Genomic DNA, 2,565 nt, shown 5'->3' with positions numbered 1-2,565 from the left:
GCTCTATTTCAGGGGCAGAAACGCCAAATATTTAAACGTTAATAACTAATTAACGAAGCCCCAAACGCAATTTTCTCTCTCTCGATTTTCGTCTTTTTTTTTACCATAGAACAAATCCTTAAAATATTGCCCACCTGTAGGTTTACACACTGTATAAGTAAAATACACTGTATATTTTTGCTTATGAATGAAATTTGTATATATCTTGATTAAATTGCATCAGAGACGTATGAATTGACATGTCATTCGAATAAAGTTATATTTTACTATAAAAGAAATTTGTTTTATTATCTTCTCCATTGTTTAGCTTACATTTCCTCTATTTTATTGTATCACAGTTCCTTTTATTATTTTTTTATCGTACATACGTTCACCGAGAGAATATAAAAATATTTATTTTCACTGTCTACGTATTTCATAAAACCTATTGGCACGTTTGGAGCCCATGTGTTTCTGTCGCGTATTTGCGATTCGCTTAAGTACATTCTTGGTATATTCATTCTAAAACTCTTAATTCTGAAATACTTCATGTGTTCTTTCGCTTGTTCCTATTTCATTAAAACTACGCTCTAATGCTTCCATTTTATTATAACTCCTCCTTAGTACAATCGAATGATGAACAATGAGAAACTGACGCGGTGACCATCGAGCTGGCAATATTACCTCCACTATCAGAGCTCTTGAATAAACGACTGTTAGCACTCAACCACTTATCTACAGTTGACTTGTACTTGTTAATCCATATCAGGTTCGCTGTTGCCTTTCTCGTAGCAATTTCCAATTGTTGCATCAGTTTGTTATTATGGCAAAATTTGCTCAACTGAAACCAAACAAACAATTCTAAACATTTCGATTTCAATTTCAAAACTATTCGTTAATCACAAAGTGACAGGTGTTTATGTCTTGCTTCTATCATTAAAAGATGAATTGTACAGTATAATCGGAGGACACAGCTAGGTCGTAAAATTTGCTAAATGGCTGATATCGACATTCTTCTAAAGGGGTAGACTCAATGTCAATGTTAAACACAAGATTGGTCAAAATAATAAAACACTATATTATTTGTTTCATTAATCAAAAGATGAAACGTTGTACAAATTAGTGTATCAATCATTGCATCAATTAAACTTTAAACCGTGACCACTTGGCAACGGCCTCGCAATCTGTACCATACAATTCTAAAGGGTGGTCTACTTAAGTGTAGTCAACTAAATATCTCGTTCATTTGGGACAACAGAAATACTGTTTTTCATGCAATGTAAACGGTATCAGAATATGCTGCTGAATGCTTTTCAAGATTTGGTTTCCACACCTCAGGAAACTCCCATTAAAAAATGTACCACCAATTCTGTGACACCCTGTATAGCATAAGAAATATTTCTTCTGTCATTGCAAGTGAAAGAGATATTGATGTGTCCATGGCTACATGTACTACCATGATACATTAGACAAAACGACATATAACGAGATCTGTTTTTAGGAAGACCGCCTATTCGTCGTCGTAGATCGTCGAACGTACATTAAGAAACTGTTGCTCATTCGTAATTGTTCTACCCAACGCTTCGGCGATTCGTATCATTTTGGGATACAAATTCGGTCTGAAATCATGAAAAAATTACATCAGTTATATTAGACAGATTCACACTCTCATGCCATAACTATCTAGCATTGTTTCCATTTTTCTTTTAAGGTTGTATGAATCCTTAACTAAAGATAGTGACATAGCATCCAGATTTTAACAACCATTAAATATTACATTGATAGAACACTGTGCGAAAGTTTAGAAATTTTACGAGACTGTTAAAAAAGTTGTCGCATCATGAATTATTATGTTGAATGGAAAAATGTTTATTTCATTCATAAACAAATATAGGTGTAATAATGAGAGAATGTTGTAATTTTGTATAATTGTTAACACGTGTTTCGAGAATATTTTAAATTTGAAATAATACGAACTTCGAGAATATTATTTAAGATGAACCATAAAAAGTGAGCAAAATTAGACATTGTAAGACTTGTGGAGAATGTAAACACTTCCAAAAGTCAAGTACAATTGTATCAAAAAGTGCCAAAACCATATGTTATACGTAAAAAGTTGATTGACTTAAAAAAACATGTCAACAATTTTGTAAACCTTCCTAAAAGTTTATCAGTTCACATATTGGACATAGCTTCTTATCACCTCTTTTAAACTTTTGGAGATCTTACGACTCACACAACTTTAAGTAAACGTAACGATGACCACGGTGAAAAGAAAGAAAGGTACGAAGTTGGTTACATTTGCCTGATGCGTTTGTCTTCTTTGGATAGGAACTTCGAAACGAGCTCGACACCAGCCGGATATTTGGACAACACGTTTTTCACGCCGGTCTTGAAATCAATCGGATAGCCTGGCTCGAAAGTTAAGGTTAAGTATGTCATCAGAATCTCAGACGAGTTGGAACAGGCTAGGGCCATCAGCAGATCCTTTTTATCGTCCTCATCGAGGTTAGATGTAATTATATACTCCAGAGTATCAAACCACTCGTTCCTACTCGCCTTCCTGACCCCAGCGCAGATAATTTC

At 34.2% G+C, this 2,565-nt stretch overlaps 1 protein-coding gene across 1 annotated transcript in view; it reads right to left on the bottom strand.

Annotated features, from left to right (window-relative positions):
- Positions 1–586: 586 nt before the first annotated feature.
- LOC108628139 (aminopeptidase N-like) overlaps positions 587–2,565 on the bottom strand; it is an 8,136-nt gene continuing 6,157 nt past the window's right edge. The window contains exons 4-6 of the mRNA XM_018029873.2: positions 2,285–2,542; positions 1,520–1,598; positions 587–820 (exon numbers count right to left, since the gene is read on the bottom strand). Coding sequence (XP_017885362.1) covers positions 587–820; positions 1,520–1,598; positions 2,285–2,542 — 571 coding nt within the window. The remainder of the gene's footprint in view (positions 821–1,519; positions 1,599–2,284; positions 2,543–2,565) is intronic.

This window comes from Ceratina calcarata, unplaced genomic scaffold, assembly GCF_001652005.2.
Source record: "Ceratina calcarata isolate Rehan_Ccalc_2016 unplaced genomic scaffold, ASM165200v1 scaffold501.2, whole genome shotgun sequence".
NCBI lineage: Eukaryota > Metazoa > Arthropoda > Insecta > Hymenoptera > Apidae > Ceratina > Ceratina calcarata.
Note: the sequence above shows the minus strand (reverse complement) of the source record. Positions and strands in the feature narration are given on the sequence as shown.